Source organism: Argopecten irradians, chromosome 3, assembly GCF_041381155.1.
Source record: "Argopecten irradians isolate NY chromosome 3, Ai_NY, whole genome shotgun sequence".
NCBI lineage: Eukaryota > Metazoa > Mollusca > Bivalvia > Pectinida > Pectinidae > Argopecten > Argopecten irradians.
The window spans coordinates 31531199-31547912 of NC_091136.1; the positions used below are offsets into that span (position 1 = coordinate 31531199).

The window sequence follows — 16714 nt, forward strand, 5'->3', positions numbered from 1 at the left end:
GATCATCATTCGACTTTATTATTATAATTAGTCTGTTGAGTAAAAACATAAATATTTCTATTTATACAATTTTCGCAATAGTTTCTAGCTAACCATACTTCATTCATGAGTAATAATCCAGTTTTAGATTTTATTTTTAAATATGACAAAAACGTATTGACACATAATACTGTATATCGCTTTAAATTCGCAGGGCACACATTCTGCGGTTTCGTCACCGGGAGATAATTGACAAATATGTCGCTGGTGTTTTTAATTTCAAACTGCAAATATAGCGAAAATATACCTCGCAAAATTCACCCGATATACTATACGTTGAGAGACAATATACACTTATGACAAATGGACTACCTCCACTTCCTTAGCCTGTCACGTCCTTAAATGACCTGGCTGTTAAAGGTATGTAAAACAAAATAGAAAGATAACTCGCAAAGGATGAATCATGACACTCATGCGTTTTAAGATTATCTATAATATTGTACAAGGTACAAGTTAAAATCGTTTATGTATAACTTACAATTGCATGTACAACAGAGTGTGTTATACGAAGACAAATTATCTGGTACGTACAACTTACTTACGTGTACATGTGCGTACAACTTTATATATTGTATATGCAGTTTACAATCTTTTATATATAGTTTACATGCACTGTACAACCAGAGATTTATATAGTATAATCTCTGGTATACAACTTAATAAAGCGTGCATACATTTTTATAATCTATATATTTGTAGTGCAACTCTACTTACTTGTGCGTACACCGTTTATATCTTGCACGTACTACGTGAGATAATGACAAAGCATTTCATCCAGTGTCAAAATTCAGTGTTTAAAACAGCACAACAAAACGGATAAACACTTTATATTTTATAACTGTTTAATAAAATAAATCCATCACCAACAACAAGTAAACAATAAAATATATTTGAAGATATTGATTATTAAAATATGTATATATATATTACATTCTGGTACTAATTACTATTAATAGTATTCTGACAATATGAAGGAACCCGACTCCACTCATTGAATGAATTTAGCAATAACACTGGTCCACTTTAGAACGTTTAAATCTGAAGTGATAACCATTTCAATCGCCACATCAATATAACCCTTTTCGGGTTGTACGGGTTCCCAATGGACATATAAAACTGGTTCATAGAGAGGGAAATTTGCACATATGTATAAAGGAATATGTATCTATAAAATCCCAGAATGAAACATCTGTTGTGAAAATAGCACAACGCTGTATCCGATGTAATTAACAAATGTCTATTCATAGACATATTTTTGTACCATAAAGATTCATACAAAATTCATTCACGCTGACAAATATGCTAATTAGGCATAATTTGATTGGCTATAGGTCACTGTCCGCTGTAGGCCCCATAATAGATGCGTCTGCGTCTTCTGATTGGTCAAGTCCCTGATTTAGCCCTTGTAAGACAAAGGATGTCCCCACTATAGAACCCCATCTATACAGCTTCAGACGCCATCTTCGAAAATTGGGGGAAAATTTGAAAATTTTCTGCATTTATATACTGTTATAGTGGGTAGAAGAATTTTAAAATATCGTTTTCCTGTCGTACTTTTTCCTCGGTCGGATTTCAACCATATATGAACGCGGTATTAGGTTTTATTGGACAATTATGGATTTTCCATACCATAGTGTTTGTGGCCCGATGTGCTGATTTGTTGATCCTACTGTCACTGAAAGTCTACCCCTTTTATACACGTTTGACGAAGTCATCTGTCTACGTTTATCCTACATCCAGACATGGCAATTACAGCTGACAGAAACACGTGGATTTGTTTTGAACAGAGGCTGGCGCCTGGCCTTAAGCTTATAAGGCCAGTTAGACGTTGTTTTCGCTCATCTTTGCTAAAATGTTTCAAGACATTTCAAAGAATATTTCCTTATAATAATAAATCAATTAAAATAAACGGTTTCCCCTCTATATCAGGAGTATGTCAAGAATTAGGAGCCATTCTATTGTTTAGTGTTTAATTCATAAAAAATTGTGCAAACAAAGTTCTAGGTATGGACCAAGAAGCCTTACTGGATTGAATGTAAATATGGAAACATCTTTAGTCTTTAGCAGGACAAAAACATGTTAAACCAAGCAGTGTAATTACATATCAATGTTCATCACTATTTGTCTACTATGATATGGGACAAGGAAGTAATTCCAACCGTGTGGACAAAACAAAATTGTCATTTTCGAGGCGATCTGCCCCTTTATCAAGACATACAAAACGAACACGATTACATAATAGGATACGAACAGTAATGCGGGACAAAGAGACAGATATTAAACTATATAGTACAATGGAGCGCAATTAACCCTTCGGCAAGTGGCAGCCGAAGGCCGGATCTACACAAATTTATCCATGCCGTTCGGTAGAACGCTAAAATATTAGCGATGACTGGAAAGCGTGCCACGTGTGACGTCAAATGTGTGGCGAAATTTATTTATGGTGCTCATTGGTATAGGATGCAAATTTAGTCTCCTATGATATAATATTTATCGCCAAGGAATGTTTGATAATCTCAAATAAGTGTCATATGATCCAAATATATATGCTTCTTACACAAATCTCACTTAAATGTTAAACGCTATAGTGTTTTGAGATCGCAAAGAGCTCATTATGAGATTAACATCCGGTCTGCACAATATTAAAAAAATTGTGAGGTGATCAGAAATAATACAGTATATTTTCCTCTACATAAAATATCTAGTTATATGATTTAGTTACTGTAGACACTTTATTTTTTGCGAGATACATATTTTCGCGTTATATCGCGAATAATTGTATGTAAGGTATATGAATACACGATATAGTCAGTAAGAACACTTGGTCCCGAAATTATTTATTCGCAAATATGTTAAAATAAACGCGATAAACAGTGTTTATTCGAAAGAAGGTGTATTATAGTATAGTAATTACCAGGTTATTATATTCCCGGTTAAATGCTGTTTAAACAAACCTAATATGAACAAAATGTACCCAAACTACAACCATTCCGAGTTCCTCAATATACGAAATACGCATTTGAACGCGAGGATAAAACCTTTAAACATAATGTTCGATCTGTATTGAGCAATCTCAGGAATATCGAATATGTTATGATAATGGGATGGCAGATGGTGTAGTATGATGTAATATCCAGCTTTTACAGAAGACTATATTTCTTTAACACTGAAGCAATTCTGTCCATAGCACTGCTGTTGAGATCGCATTCGTACAGTCCACTTTCGCTACCGAACGCCATGTCGAGGATGCCGCCCAGCTGACGTAAATCACTTCCGGTGATGCGGTGACTTGTGGGAGTTAAGGACGATAGATTGGACTTGTTTGTGTGGTGCAGTACAAGTACGAACACATCCCTGTCACCTGGAGAAGGAATATTGTATTCAAATTAAAATACTTACACGTGAAAGACGTATATAGTGAATCAAAATATTTGTAGTAACATATTGTATGAAATACTATTGAGGAAAGATTGCTCGTGGTTTATTAGACAAATTTATCAGTACAAAAAAACAGTTAAAATGCTTTGTTTAAATCATAATGCATGCAACTAATTTTTTTATTTGTTTGAACAGATAGAAGGACAATATCAAATGCATATATATTTAGGCTCTGAGAACGAAATTATCTGAGGTCACTTGTACCTTGCTGATGGTAAAAGTACCTGATCTGCTCGTAATATGCAGAGCTAAAAGTATTATGAACTTTTTGTTTATTATATCTTACATATGATTATTGATTTTTGAAATAATGAAAAATGTTTCTAGTAGACAGATATAACTAACTTTGAAGATAAGAGCATGTTAAAGTAATCACCTTTCATTCCTCTCAACACGTCCGCGATGTTTGTTCCCACTCTGGACATGTTCAGACACAGGACGACTTTTAACCACCCATTCACTTCCGACGGTGTTTGGGAAAACTGTATCGTTATGTTCAGGTTGTTTCTGTCCAGCCGATCCTGGACACCTTTCGTGAGTTCCTTGACTACCATATCCACCAGGGACTTGCCTAGTCCACTGCGGTCACAGTGTAGCCCCAGTACTGTAAGACAAATAAGCCATGGAAAAATTGTTTCATTGTTTCATCATAAAAAAATTACCTACATAATATCGAAGTTTTCAATTTAAGGAACATATATAAATAACTATGTAAAGGGAGAGCATACGACTCCAGCATGTCTCTGACATAGAAATCTCGAATAGCCAAAAGCTTCATTCGCTGCAATCTTCAAATAGAGACATCAGTTATATACAAATGAAATTGTAATAGCATACAAGTAATCACAGCCCCTGGAATGACCGGTGAAATTATTTAAATAGTTGACTTATGACGTTACAACATACCGATGACCTTTTTCTTTAATTCTTGCTTCACCTCTAACTGCTTACGCAAGGTCAGAAGTTCAAGTTCTTTCTCGCCTGGGTGGAGTACATGTAATATGAAGCAACAATTACATTAATAACAACATTAAGATCATATTAAATATAATGGCAGTAATGCGCAACTTGTCTGTGGTGACAGGTTAGAATCGCAAGTTGAAATGTGAAAGACAATGAATTATGGAATGCACGTTTTTTCAAAATGACCAAGTTTTTTTTTATTGTTTTACGATCATGAATGCACCATTAAACTATATCTTATCAAGCTTTGAGAAATACCTGGTAGATCTCAACTTACTCAAATCATGGCGGCTTTGTTTTACTTCATTACGTGAAGCGTCAAATTGTTGTTGTCCTGTCGTAAGTTCCCTAGTCTTCTTTCCTGGAAAAACTTCTTTAGTATGATTTAGGTAAAAAGATAGTCTAGTATAGAAATAACTGATATTTGATTATTGAATTGCCTATCAGATTTTTTATTAACACAGAACATATGCGATTTTGGTGGTCGTGCGATATTTAGGATAGTAATACAATTGTTTGCCTCCGAATATAAATAATATGGGCTTTTTAAAACATTTCCTCCGCTGTTGAACCTATTTTTGCAAAAGTGAATCGTAAGAGGGATCAAAATCCTGTTAACAACTGTTTTACACGTCTGTTATTATAAACTGAATTGGTTTTCCTACAGAAATGTAGATTATATAAAATTGTTCAAATATAATTGTTTTTTTAATATATATATGTGTGTGTATATTCATCCTTACGGCGAAAATGACGAAAACTTACATAATATACACCGAAAATATAGCTTTCTTGACTCGATTTAGTTTTTGTATAACTCCTATCAAAGGATGATTACTACATAACTCACTGTGTTTAACGATGAATATAACGCGGAAAATTTTCGCGTTAAAACGTCATTCGGGTAACTTGAGAAGAGGTTCCCTCTGAGGGACCCTCTCCCGTATTCCCCTCGCTAATACACCGCATTACGTAAAAGTGGCGGTTTCCTCCCTTATTAGCGCTCAGCATAAATGTAGTACTTTTTGGGTATTTGGCGCCATGTTTCAGTGATATTGCACTATAAAAAGGACAAGGATTCCATTATTACAAGGAAACACAACACGAATATACCGCAGCCTCCCAAAACATACAGACATTCACAAGCCGCAACACATTGCACACATGGGGGCGGTCCTTGAATGACATTACATGTAGCTGTTATTAAACCAAGCTAAACCTTCGATCTTCTTATTGGTATATAATATACTTACGTAAATCAGCAGCAAGGGCTTTCTTCTCACTTTCTAATGATTCCATTTGTGAATTTGCATATTTGAGTTGACATTCCCTTTCCTTTAAAGATTTTTCTATTCGTTGAATATCATCTAATTGCTTTTGAATTGTTTCGTTACGTTGTTTTATCTCCTCCAAATGTCTGCTTTCAGACTCCACATTTTGTGCCACTGTGGTTACACAAAATATAATAGATGTAAACTTTCTCAATTTCATTACCATCTAAATGTTATTTAAATTATTGTTTCTACCGGTATATTTTTAAAGATATAATGTCTGATACCTCCTTGTAATGGAGCATAAAAGTCCAAAGATATGCTGCGTTTTAGATTATATTTGATTCTAAATAACATCTAGTCTATAAATAACAGTCATTTGTTGAAAGACTATAATAAATTGATCAGAAATTAGCGTACATTAAAATTAAACACTTACTGATACTTTCGATCAAGGTTACATTTTCGTTAAGTTGTGATTTTGTCTTGGCAAGTTCATCTCTCTTTGTTTGCAGTTTTGATTTAAACTTCTGGAGATCTTCTCTTGCCAGCTGTAAGTCGAATTGTAGTTTTTGGTTGTCTGCCATTGTTTCTTTGAGTTGTTTTAAGTCCTCTTTTCGTGAACCTGTTAATAACAATTTTTATTTATATATACAAATAAAATAAATATTATACTATGAGGGCTAGTATGTTAAATTAGTGAAAGTTTTGATATACTCATTGAAACAGAAATTGAGTATGTCAAAAGTGTGAAATAAAATTAATTTTAGTAATGATTTCAAACAACACAGTGTGCATGATTTTATAATTAGGGATAACTAAACTTTACCGAAAGAAAAAAAAGATGATTTTGTTTCCTCCTTTTTTAATTCTGGTTTTGGCTCTGTTTGTGTTGCAGCTACTTTTGTTTCCAGCTTTGGTTCTGTTTGCGTTGCACATATTTTTGTTTCCGGTTTTGCTTCTGTTTGCGACGAATTATCGTTCTTTTGTCCAGTTAGTTGTGCTATGAGATTGTCTTTATTTTTCAAACCACTTTCAATTCGGTGTATTTTATCTTGATTCTCTCTTCTGTCATTTTCGTGAAGTTTTATGGTCTCCTCTTGTGTCTTGATTCTTACTGTACAATTTCCAATTGTCCTCTGTAGCTGTTTCTGTTTATCTCTCAACTCTTCATTACAGACTTCTAAACTTCTAACCTCGTCCTTTAGATTATCTCGCTCTCTTTTCAGTTCTTTAATTTCCCTGTCGTGTTGACTTTTAAGACGTACTGTTTCTTGTTTGTACCATTCATTGGTTGTAACATATTGTATGTCAACTGTACTGCCTTCTTTGGACATTTTCTTTTGAATAAAAAACTCCTCTAAGTCCTGAACAAATTTCTGTTGCTCTTCTGGTAGACGTGCCATCTTTGTGTAAGTTGAAATTGATGCATGTGACTGCGTCATTTTGAGGCTCTGAAGTTTATTTATACACCCCTTGCATAAAGTACCGTCTAGTACTTTTACACCTTCGCCTATTACCATCTTTAACTTTTGAAGCTTCGATATCTCTTCTTCTACATACTTTAAATGTGTTTCTGCTTTTGATGATATCTCCTGAAACACGATAACACTTCTGTCATTTTATCATTGCATAATTGAATATATCATCATGCGATTTTAAAGTCGCATAATGACATATCAGAAGAATAATATTTTACACTGCGCCTCTTTTTACTATAACGATGCCATTTGGATCACGAGATATGGAATCTACGAAACAGGTTTCCTTTTAATATTAGAAACTTCATCTTGATGCCAATATTAGCTTTTCTATATGAATCTATACCTAAAAACTGCAGCGCATAGAGTTTTTGAGGAATTTTTCATGGCATGTTGTATAATGATAACATAGAGAAATATTTCGCATGGCACAATTTAAATGGAAAATAACTTATATGATTACAAACCTCTGTAAGGAGACAGGCATCCATCTGTCTATCCGTACACCAAAATAGCTGCTCTAAACCCATGATGTCCTGTGTCTTTTACTGATGTTTCTTCACAACTAAATCCTCTTATATCTAAAGAATTCAATAACACCAAATTGTTTGAATGGGTGTGCAAGACATACATTTTAAATGACCCGATTGTTACGGTATTTAATTTAAATGAAAATAGGTAAAATTTACCCTTACATTGGTAATTGATTCACAGTTTCTAAATATTGGAGTCAGCTTTGATAATAATAAATAGATGTAGTCGAGGCTTATTTACAGCAATGTTTGAAGCAACCAAAACATTACCTCTACATAGTTTGTGCTCACCTGAACGCAATCTGCTTTCGTTTCTGCTTTAGGATTTTACTTTCGTTTTGATAATGCGGATTTCAACCTACGTCACTTCCGACTCATGTTACACAGTGTGATCGGCTTACATTGACAAGTAAACATAGCCACATAACACTAATACACATATGCATGAGGCCTAGATACACGGTTTTGCCTTTAAATACGTAGATATACATTTATTTGACACAAGGAGATCTAGACCTAATTTGATTTTAATCGGGATAATTATTAATTAGAAAATGCAAAATGCAAATAAAAACGACTAAATACAGATTTATTGATAGGATTTTGTAATATATATTGGTATTTTCATAACACATCGCTATGAATACATTACGCTGAAAAATGCTCTAAACCTTATTAAACATATAATGGTAATCAGCATTTATGGTCGTCATTATAAGTACTGAACCATGATATACATTGTACTATTTGCAACATATTTTAGAAAATGTTACATCTGAATGTTACAATATAACTGAAATAAAAACAACATTTTCACGCTTGATGGCGTGCATCATTTCAACAACTAGTTGCAATTGGGTTTTTCATTGACTGTAAATGATATATAAATGTCGCAGTAAAACAACTTTCGTTTTGCATATGTTTAGAGTGGAGATTTGACGACTGGTAAATCTACTTTCGTTATAATGCACAGGGGTGTCGTGGAGCTATTAATACCTAAATGGGAAATTCTATTTTCACTTTACCACCTGATCAGTGTTTGTAAGTTCAATTAAGATCTGCATTGCTGCTTCTGACGAACGTATCTTTTCTGGAAGGTAAGTATATTTGTTGTGAGTTTGTCTTTTAAGAGATAGTTATTTTTGAAAGTTATACATCAAAATATTTTTTTACAATTAACATTTTTATCAAATTATCCTCTTCTTTTCTTTATTTGAAATTTTCGATATCATATATCAAAATACGTGTAATAATGGTGCGTGTGTAATTATTCACATTGAACCTAAAGAATAAAGGATTAAGTAACGTGTTAAAATGAGTATAATGGTTTAACAAGGTAGCTGAACAATATATTCCAATGTGTCAATGATACTTTACTTTACCCTGTATATCGATAATAAAATATTATTACTGAAAGAGAATCTTCGTGAATGATAATTGCCAGTTGCCTATATAATGTGCTGTGTACTGAATGAGTTTACTTTCGATTTTGAATGGAATACCGACTTTCTCCTTTCGTTTTCTCTTTCCACTTTCTAACCATTACTGCACATTTTGTTTCTGTGAACAGTTCGAGGACTTATATCCACTTAACTCCATTGATGATATGATTAAATGTTTAATGGTACAATATATCACCCGTCGTTATCTTAAATTTACCGGTTATCGTACATGTGTGACAAGGGTCACATCTAGGTGTCATTGATTGGTGTGGTATTGTATAATAATGAGTTGATGATATACAATTAAAACATATTTCATGAAGGTAGATTTTGTTGGAAGTAGAGTTGAAGAGATGAAACGCTGGAAGATGAGAGGTGTTCGCACATTCGCAGTAATTAGGGCTATTGTGTATTCTCGTAGTGTAAGAGTTGCTTAGGGGTAATTTAGAATACGATTTAAACCTGCCAGACGGATTAATTGTTTAAACATGTCAATAACTTGTCCAGCTCTAGGAAATAACGATACAGGGTTAACCACTCCCACTTAAGTGGTTGTTTGACCAATGGAAATAGTTTTATGCTTATGTTGTCAATTGTGTTAATCTTGTATAAATAAGAATGTTTTAGAAAATTATGTCAGATTTCGGACCACAGTAGTAACCGTCTTACGTAAAATACTGTAGTTAATGTGGACAACGTATTAATTGTTACCATATTGGATGATTAATTTTACCTATGCCGTACTTGAGGACTTATGTGTGTAATGTATATTCTTGGACTTATGTATCGTGGATAATTCCTTGATAATAGACCTGGAAAGACAGTGCTAAATTATAGTGAATACAAGATTCAGTAACAAAATTTCGGTGTCGTCTCCTCATTGTCATTCACCCAGTGACACATGTACCTAAAACCCGGCAGACCTCCATGTCAAGTCGTAATTTAGTGATTTTAAATTTTCTGCATATTTTGCTGTCAAACTTTGCTCAACGTTCTTTTGTAAACAAGAGAATGGTTTCAACCAGATATCGAAATCCTAATGAGGTTATTTTCAGTGTTATGTGTAATATTCACAATAGACACCTTCACATTGTCGATTGTATCAGGTACACGTGTTGTTGTGTGTACTTGGGTATTATAGGTATCAGAATGTAGGACAGTCTATATTTAACCCCGCCTACCAGTCTGGCAACTTTGTAAACAGTAAATAACGGATGATTTAAACCCGAGCTTATAAAATACCAGTCATTGAATATATATGTTACTTATGTATTGTTTCAGCAATAAATTACATTTAAATATACACGTTATAAAGTTCCTTTACAATTTAATGATGGCTGTTCATGTCAAGTAATCGTATACATGTATCATGCAATGTCGCTTTACTGATTATAAAGTATATATTTAATTAGTTGCTCTTGCGTTAATACAAAACTAGTGGAATCATAAAGCAATTAATATCCGAAGAACTGTGTACCAACTGAGATATTTCTGCCTGGTGACTATGATTATAAATGAAATCAGTGCTTTTCAAATTTGTATTTTTTTCACTATTATATCCTGTATGTTTTCCTTTTGTCGTTTGTAAAATATATTTTATAAGATGGAAGGTAATGGCCCTGAGTCTCTTGTTATTCATTCATTTTCAAGCTGACTGAAACGCCCAAAACTTATGTTTGATAATCTATAAATTTCCTCAGTTGATTGGTCAATACCACATCTGTCATGGGTAGAAAGTAGAAAGAGAAGACGAAAGGAGAAAATCGGTATTCCATTCATAATCCAAAGTAAACTCTTCAATTAATTTTAAAACGTCTGAACTAGGAAAGGGGAAATAGAACAATAGCAATATGCAAATTGTTGAATGTACTGTTTCCTTTCACCAATAGATACATCAGCGAACATGGCAAATCTAACACCAAAGGAGAAGCAAGCAATCCAAAACCTTATTAGCGATGGTCCAAAGTCGTTTACCAAGGTGTATAGCGCCAAAGAGGATGGGTGTGATGCGTCGATTTTCCACAGAAAATGTGATAACATTGGACCTACTTTGACATTGATCTACAACACTCTTGGGGAGGTATATGGTGGGTATACCTCGGTCAGCTGGCAGTCTGTTAAGACCAAACAGCCGGTCTACGATGACAATGCTTTCCTTTGTCTGTTACGGAAAGATGGGAATCCACACGTGATGAAGTTCCAAATCAATCTTCCAATGTCAGCTGTGATGTTAGATACACAGAGTGGCCCAACGTTTGGCAGTGGCCCCGACCTTCAGGTCTTCACTGGCAAAATATCACCTGAGGTTGATGGCACATTCCGTCTCAACTCCAGCATGGTACCCCTCAGTTACACTAATCTACCATCCTCCCTAGAAGACGAAATAACATCGGACACCAGTGCCAGTGATGTCGTTGTGTATAGCGTCAAAGGTAAGTTTTACAACCAAAAGAAAAAGAGATATTCTCCAAAACTGGAAAGAGTTATCCCGCAGTTGGTAGAAGAAGATTAATAGGATCTTTCCCTACCTTGAGGGTAGGACAAATGATCCCTTCTCTGCCCCTGTATATTATAATTTACCTAAAATTGCTAAAAGTTACAAATACGCGATTAAAAACCAAAGAATAAATAAATCAACTTGCAGATTTCTATTTCACTTGATCATAAAACTTTAATAGAGTTGTTGAACTGTGCCAAACAAAAATCTAAATCATTTGCAAATATTCAGAGTCATAGAAATAATAACTAATTTTGTATTTTTCGTTGATGTTTTCCCGGTAAAAAGACTGAATAAACTGGTTTTTACAAGTTAGATAGAATTCCGATTGCGATTATCATTAGGTCGAAGTTCAGCACGCGCGTGAAGCACGAGCTCGAGTGTGATATTGATTGTCCATTTGGACTGCACATGTTAATTGTTATTTGCATATATGACGTTTTATAACTTAGGGTTTATCATGCGAATATGTTCTACGCGTGCAGACTGTCTTGCCCTGGGTAACACAGAGAAATCTTTCCCTCACCGGAAGTGCAGATATCTCTGTCCGATGGGGTAAAAATTCTGTCTTTTTCAAGTGTAAGGGAAAACACAGCTCACACGCGCTTAATAATGACGCCATCGAATCAATAAAGTTAATGATTCGCGACACTTCTGTGATGTCGACGCTATAAAAATGATTCTAAATAACCATTTTTCTTTAAAATATGGGAGAAAATAATCGATTATGGGTCTGACAAATGGACAGGAATATCTCAACCCTTATTAAAGATTAAGAAGCCAAAATCCTTCACTCGGGTTGATATACCCGTATATTCTATAGACATATTTAATATTTACTCATCTTTCATGAATCTATCAAGTGAAAAGGGGCCCTCGTTGCCGAGTGTTTAATGTAAGTTTAGATAGTTCCTGTTGGACATATCCCCGCTCCCCAATGCATTAACGAAATGTGGTGAAAGTTTAGTTGTTAAGAAGCGCCATCACCACAGAGACGTCATAATGCTCCAAAATGAATGAAGACGTCGACGACGTGAACCGCATGTATTAATGACGTCATGTCATTGTTTAGCGGGTTGTGAGTGGTTTTCCCCTACCCCAGTAAAAGACATAGCGATATTTACTCTATCAACTACAGGATGAACCCGTCAAGTATGGGAAAGTCATTTTCTTTTCAGGAGCAATTAACCCTTTTTATACTCCTCTTTCAATGGCATTCCTCAATGACCGATCAATTTCTATATAATGCAGTTTATGAACGTTTGAAAGATGTGCCAATGAACATTCAATTAAGATATATTAAACGAGTGTCTACAGTACGTTGCTAGAGAGGCAGGATAATAATAAATTATACAGATAATTCTGTTATTTATTACATTGCATAGATTCTGCTCAACCAATAAGGGAGAAGCCGTGGAGATCCGAACCAAGATTTGATAAAGAGGTAAGTGGGGTTTATTTCTCCTATACATGTAAAATAATGCTGTTTACTGGGTGTGATGTATTATAAGAAAATTATATATCATTAAATGAAATAAAATGGTATGGGAAAGTCGGTTTGTGATAATTTCTTGTCATGAATTCATTTTGAATGATTGCAAATTGATTATGTTTATTTATAAATAAAGAATACCATATTGTGTTTATTGAACTATTTACAGTACTTAAAACAATTGATGGACGAAGTTGAGGATTACTGGCCTTTGAAGGACATGGGTGTGTCCGAGGACGCATTGCAACATGTCAATATCCTTTTCATTGGGCCAATAGGGGCCGGCAAATCAAGTTTTCTGAACTCTGTAGAATCGGTGTTCCGCGGTCACGTGACGATGTCCGCCAGTGCCGGAAGTCGTACAAAGAGTGTAACGTCAGCAGTAAGTAGTAGTACCTTTTATTCATGTTTTTAATAAACATTGCATAAATGATTACTCCATAGTCCATATGACATTAAGGAAAATGAGATTATGAAATTAAATCAAAGTGGTTGAAATTGTATTTGATTTGTTTACAGTACCGTCAGTACCCGATCTCAGGATCAGATAACCGACAGTATCTGAAGTTCCAGCTGTGTGATTGCAGAGGACTAGATGATGGAAATAACATGAGCAGAGACATCGAGGCTATACTCGAGGGACACATGCCAGATAATTATACAGTGGGTGTCCGTTTTTTGCTTTAAATTCAAAATGTTATATTTTAAATAAGAATTCAGGGGTATTGACGAATTGGATAATAGACTTATTGATAAATGTTTAAAATGCATGTACAATGAATCGGTCAAAAACAAATTATTGATGTTAAAATATCGAGCCTAAAATCTGTCGTTATCATCTATCTTTTGAAATATCATTTGAAATATACAATGAGTCGGATTCAATTTTCTGACCTTACATTAAGGATTGCTATAATTAATCTAAACGAATTTGACTGATGTTCTGGGATTAGTAATTCTTGTATTTGAAAGATGTTTAAGAATGGTGAAATTCGGGTTTGGCGATGTTAACGAGCATTTATATAGTGATGAATTCCCATTCGGCAAGCCTCGACCTATTCCGGTGAATCGGCCGAAGTTTGCCGAATGGGGGAATTCCGTTCTAAACGAAATTGTAGCGTTATGCAGGGTTGGCGGAATAACGAGGGGCGATATAAAACGGGACGACTGTACTGTTTTATCAAATTAATTAAATAAGTTTTTGTATAATGTATAAATGAAAACTTTTGTAACATTTTATTATAGTTCAACATTTCCAATCCGCTGACAAGCGCAACCCATGGCTTCCGAAAAGACCCTAAGCTCAAAGATAAAATACACTGTGTTGTTTACGTGCTCGACGCCAGTAAATATAATGCTGAGTTTGATATATCCTTTGTCACCGAGGACGTCAGGGACCAAATAAAGGATATACAGGACATGGTGGACCAGAAAGGTATTAAAATGAATATCACAACGGCATTAAATTGGTCAACATCTACATCTGAATCCCCCAAATTGTAATACAAATCTACTACTAACCATATTTCTCCAAAAATGACATATTATTTCCAGATTTCAACTCATATTTATCGAAATGAAAATAAGCAGTATTAACGTTGTAAATTTATCCACCAGTTGTAAAAAAAAACAGGTTAAATCTTATTGGGAGATCCAATAATAAGATGACAGCGATAATTAATGAGATTGTTAAATACAAATGTATAATCACTTGTAATGCATTGATATACATTGTGTATTTATCAATCTAATATTATAAGACTCTTTCATATGTGGATATGATCGATATGGCTAGTATACTTGAGGGTTAAGCTTTCCCATGGCTTTATAACATTATGTTATCCAGAGGGTAGAATATCCCTATCCTTCATATCAACGTATGAAAGAGTGTTTCGCTCTCAACATTTGCTTCGACATTTTATTGCAATTTTACTACTATAATTTTCCGCCATTTTGAAATTAACCCGAAAAAACGCGACTGCAAGTCAATTTTCCACATATGAAAGTATGCGTGATATTTCAAACGCATATCCCGTTGTTTGTATCCGGGAAATCCAGCCTACTTTCTGAAAAATAAATGTTAAAATTGCACCGAGAAAATAGTAATTTTGTTAACCCTATGACGTCCCGAGGCTTTAATGCATGGGTAGCCATGCAATACAGCTTCAGGCGACATTATGTATTGCCCTAGACCAGCACGTATTACACGTGTAGGTATGAGAGAGAAAAGAACTATTTAGTTTTCATGATGAGCGAAGACATGATATATTTTGTTAGGGCGGGTGTTTTATTATGATATATAAAAAATCCCTACATTACAACTCTCTAATGGATCTTTATAATCATGTGAAGAGTAGTGGTGTTCTGTTGCTAGCGGTGGAGTCGCAATCACTGATTACAAAGGTCGGATCTTTCCTTTTATGATTTCTTCTAGTTTTATTACAAAATACATACGTTTCTATTTTATGTTGTGTTTCTTTTTTTCTCCTTAAAAGTACAAATGTTTGTTTTTGTTTTAGGTATACCGCAACTGATTCTACTGAACAAAGTCGACATTGCTTGTCTCCAGACCAAACAAGACACATCCCACGTCTATCGCAGTGAGGCTATCCTTCAGAAGTGTGGGGACGCCGGTAACTGTCTAGGTCTCCCGCCGATGACAGTCCTGCCAATGAAGAACTACTTTATGGAGCCTACTAACACAGATGAAATCAGCATCCTCGCCTTGTACAACATCCGACAGATGCTTCGCGCTGCTGACACATTCCTCCGCGTCAACCATCTGGACGAACTTCGGGCAGATAAATATGAATCACAATACAGCTAGACACATTTGTTGGCTGTATACAATGACTTTATATTATAAACGACATTAAAAGGTTTTTTTTCATGTTTACGCTACGATCAAGTTTGACGAAATGGACTATTTAAAGGCAAAATATTCCTTCTGGGGCGACGATTGTGTAAATTATCCGAGGACAAAGGAAGTATCTGTTTGCACGAGAATTTGTATACCTTTGGACCGACGTTTACAGTTCGATTATATTTTTTATCATTGCGTTTTCTCGTTATATAGAAATGAACTTACAAATATAATTAATCATATGCATTTATTTCGTATTATCAATAATACTTGTTCAGTACTGTATAAATATTTTAAAGTTATATCAAAGTACATGTATTTATCAATCTATATCAAAACAGTATAAATACAATGAGTATTTTACTCACCTCTGATTATCATTAAGAAATAAGAGAAATAAAAAAGTATACAACTGTTATGACGAAGTGGATTTTAAAAATAAAATGAATGTCATGATCTGAAAGACTCAAGTTCTTTTATTATTATTATTATTTGGTGTGTTTTCTGATATTTGCAAGTTCGAGATTAACTAATATTTTCACATGTATGCTATTTGGGAACATATACCTACTTTCCTATGTTTGAAATCACGTGCATGACTAAGGACACAACCACTAATTATAATGAATGGGGAGGTCTTCCACCAAGACTCAGAGAGAAATATTGTTTGGCGCCACAATCGCGACATAACATAC

At 34.5% G+C, this 16714-nt stretch overlaps 2 protein-coding genes across 3 annotated transcripts; one reads left to right on the forward strand and one right to left on the reverse strand.

Moving 5' to 3' along the window:
* Positions 1 to 852: 852 nt before the first annotated feature.
* On the reverse strand, positions 853 to 8123 carry LOC138318211 (uncharacterized protein MCAP_0864-like). 2 transcript variants are annotated; one of them, XM_069260400.1, is made up of 9 exons: positions 8017 to 8123; positions 7660 to 7773; positions 6541 to 7306; positions 6151 to 6336; positions 5694 to 5885; positions 4718 to 4801; positions 4384 to 4458; positions 3854 to 4081; positions 853 to 3400 (listed from the first exon to the last, which is right to left on the reverse strand). In XM_069260400.1, exons 2-9 carry the CDS (start codon positions 7720 to 7722, stop codon positions 3180 to 3182), a joined length of 1815 nt encoding a protein of 604 aa, XP_069116501.1. In that variant the 5' UTR covers positions 7723 to 7773; positions 8017 to 8123; the 3' UTR covers positions 853 to 3179. The 2 variants fall into 2 exon arrangements, with proteins under 2 accessions (XP_069116501.1, XP_069116502.1); XM_069260401.1 differs by having other exon boundaries at positions 7996 to 8020.
* Positions 8124 to 8665: 542 nt separating this feature from the next.
* LOC138318214 (interferon-induced protein 44-like) lies at positions 8666 to 16485 on the forward strand. Its single transcript, XM_069260404.1, has 7 exons — positions 8666 to 8822; positions 11057 to 11599; positions 13050 to 13108; positions 13326 to 13538; positions 13676 to 13819; positions 14402 to 14591; positions 15676 to 16485. Exons 2-7 carry the CDS (start codon positions 11071 to 11073, stop codon positions 15981 to 15983), a joined length of 1443 nt encoding a protein of 480 aa, XP_069116505.1. The 5' UTR covers positions 8666 to 8822; positions 11057 to 11070; the 3' UTR covers positions 15984 to 16485.
* The last annotated feature ends 229 nt before the right edge of the window (positions 16486 to 16714 follow it).

Excerpts from the sequence above, each read along its gene's own strand:
- LOC138318214 (XM_069260404.1), top strand. The coding sequence starts at position 11,071 with ATGGCAAATCTAACACCAAAGGAGAAGCAAGCAATCCAAAACCTTATT. Across the intron at positions 11,600-13,049 it reads CGTTGTGTATAGCGTCAAAG|ATTCTGCTCAACCAATAAGG; the intron begins GTAAGTTTTACA and ends TACATTGCATAG. Across the intron at positions 13,820-14,401 it reads ACATGCCAGATAATTATACA|TTCAACATTTCCAATCCGCT; the intron begins GTGGGTGTCCGT and ends ATTTTATTATAG.
- LOC138318211 (XM_069260400.1), bottom strand. The coding sequence starts at position 7,722 with ATGGGTTTAGAGCAGCTATTTTGGTGTACGGATAGACAGATGGATGCC. Across the intron at positions 6,337-6,540 it reads ATCATCTTTTTTTTCTTTCG|GTTCACGAAAAGAGGACTTA; the intron begins GTAAAGTTTAGT and ends TGTTATTAACAG. Across the intron at positions 5,886-6,150 it reads AACCTTGATCGAAAGTATCA|TGGCACAAAATGTGGAGTCT; the intron begins GTAAGTGTTTAA and ends GTGTAACCACAG.